Here is a 2,065-nt window from a genome sequence, read left to right on the forward strand (position 1 = left end):
TCCAGTACTCTTGCCTGGAGAATCCCAGGGACAGAGGAGCCTAGTGGGCTGCTGTCTCTGGGGTCGCACAGTGTCGGACACGACTGAAGCGATTTAGCAGCAGCAGCAGCAAAGTCCCTTTAGCAATGTAAAGTCACATCTGTACGGGTTCTGGAGATTGGAAAGTGGACATTTTGGGGATGGGATGACTCTGCTTACCACACCTCCTTTTACAAAAAATTCACAGAAAGTTTACCTGCTGAAATTCACACAGCCCAGAGAGTGCGGGTGTTGGGATTTTATTTCAGGCTTTCTTTGGTGGGGCTGTGCTAGGACTTTGTTCCAGTGTGCCGGCTCACTAGTTGTGGGACGAAGGCCCACAGCATGTGGGATCTTAGTTTCCCAACCAGGGATTGAACCTGTGTCCCTGCATTGGAAGGTGGCTTCTTAACCACTGGACCACCAGGGAAGTCCCTTTCAGGTCTTTCTTGACTGTGCTTTCCTCCCCTGGCTCTCATTGCAAGTATAGTAGTGAAGGTAGTGAAGTCGCTTAGTCGTGTCTGACTCTTTGCGACCCCATGGAATGTAGCCTACCAGGCTCCTCAGTCCATGGAACTTTTCAGGCAAGAGTACCGGAGTGGGTTGCCATTTCCTTCTCAGGGGATCTTCCCAACCCAGGGATTGAACCCAGGTCTCCCGCACTGCAAAGAGTTGGACACGACTGAGAGACTGAACTGAACTCCAGCACTGCAGGCAGACGCTTTACTGTCTGCGCCACCAGGGAAGGGCCTGCTAAGGACTGCAGGGCCTACAATGTGTTAGTCGCTCAGTCCTGTCTGACTCTGCAATCCCGTGGACTGTAGCCTGCCTGGCTCCTTTGTTCATGGAGTTCTCCAGGCAAGAATACTGGAGTGAGTTGCCATTTCCTACTCCAGGGGATCTTCCCAACCCAGGGGTCGAAACCTGGGTCTCTTGCATTGCAGGCAGATGCTTTACCATCTGAGCTACCAGGGAAGCCCAGGGCCCACAATGCTTGCTCATATTTCCCTTTTCACATGTATCTCCTTGTATTGAAATCAAGTGGTGCCACCATTAAAACAAACAAAACATGCTGTTACAAACTAGATGTAAACCACTATAAGTCATCAATGGGTTTTCATATCCCTCCTTGTCTTTATACATAGGTAGATTTTTTTCCTGTGGTTTTAATATCAGCATGGGTACAACAGTATTGTTTCCCTAGCTTTTTAAAGTTTTTTTTTAAATTTTTTTGCCAGTGTGTTCACACTCATTTAATTTGCTCCTTACATAAATCTTATGAGTTAAGAAATTTAATTAACCTCATTCACGGGTGACGAACCCAAAGACTCAGCTGGAGGGGCCGAAGCAGGTGGTACCCTGCATGGTCAGGTGGGGCTCACTGTTTCTGGAACCAATGACCCGAAAACTGGTCTGTCTGCAAACATGCATGTAGGTGTGTGATAGGTAACACTGGATGCTTATCATTTGCCAGGCCCCAATCCTAAACGCTTTACGGGTGCGTTTTTATTTTTTTTAAAAAATATTCTCCGATGCCTAGTTAAAGGCGTGGCACAGTGCAGGCGCTCAGTGTGTTTGTGGAATGAATGAAAAGTGAACAAATATGAATGGGTGGATGCGACCTCCATAAACGCAACTGCTCTGAGATCTTCAGCTCGCACTTCGGAGACCCCAGCCCAAGGGTTCGGCGGACCAGGCCGACCTCAGGCCGCAGCTCCCGGCCCGGACTTCCCGAGTCCCGCCAAGCACCGCCCAGGTGGCCTCCGGGGTGGTGAGAAGCTCGGGCACACCAGGCGCTCCGGCGTTATCACCTCCGTCCCCAGCGCTTTCCCTCCGGGCCCGGCAGCTCGGGTCTGCAGAGGGCGGGGCCGTATCCGCCTAGGGGCGCGGGCTCAGGGCCCACCCCAGGCCGGCTCCCGCCGCGCACGCCCACCTGTCGGCTGCGCATGCGCAGCGCAGGCCCGGCGCGCCCGGCCTCCCCACGCCCCGCGGCGCGCGGCCAGTGCGCAGGCGCGGCGGCCGATGCGAGTGTGTATGTGCGGGCGAG

The 2,065-nt window shown here is 53.3% G+C and overlaps 1 protein-coding gene across 1 annotated transcript in view; it reads left to right on the forward strand.

The window, feature by feature from the left end:
- The first annotated feature begins 1,443 nt into the window (after positions 1-1,443).
- USP10 (ubiquitin specific peptidase 10) overlaps positions 1,444-2,065 on the forward strand; it is a 66,965-nt gene continuing 66,343 nt past the window's right edge. The window contains exons 1-3 of the mRNA XM_010850867.1: positions 1,444-1,449; positions 1,673-1,789; positions 1,842-2,054. Of these exons, the coding sequence (XP_010849169.1) occupies positions 1,444-1,449; positions 1,673-1,789; positions 1,842-2,054 (336 nt within the window). The remainder of the gene's footprint in view (positions 1,450-1,672; positions 1,790-1,841; positions 2,055-2,065) is intronic.

Source organism: Bison bison, unplaced genomic scaffold (genome assembly GCF_000754665.1).
Source record: "Bison bison bison isolate TAMUID 2011002044 unplaced genomic scaffold, Bison_UMD1.0 scf7180017864295, whole genome shotgun sequence".
NCBI lineage: Eukaryota > Metazoa > Chordata > Mammalia > Artiodactyla > Bovidae > Bison > Bison bison.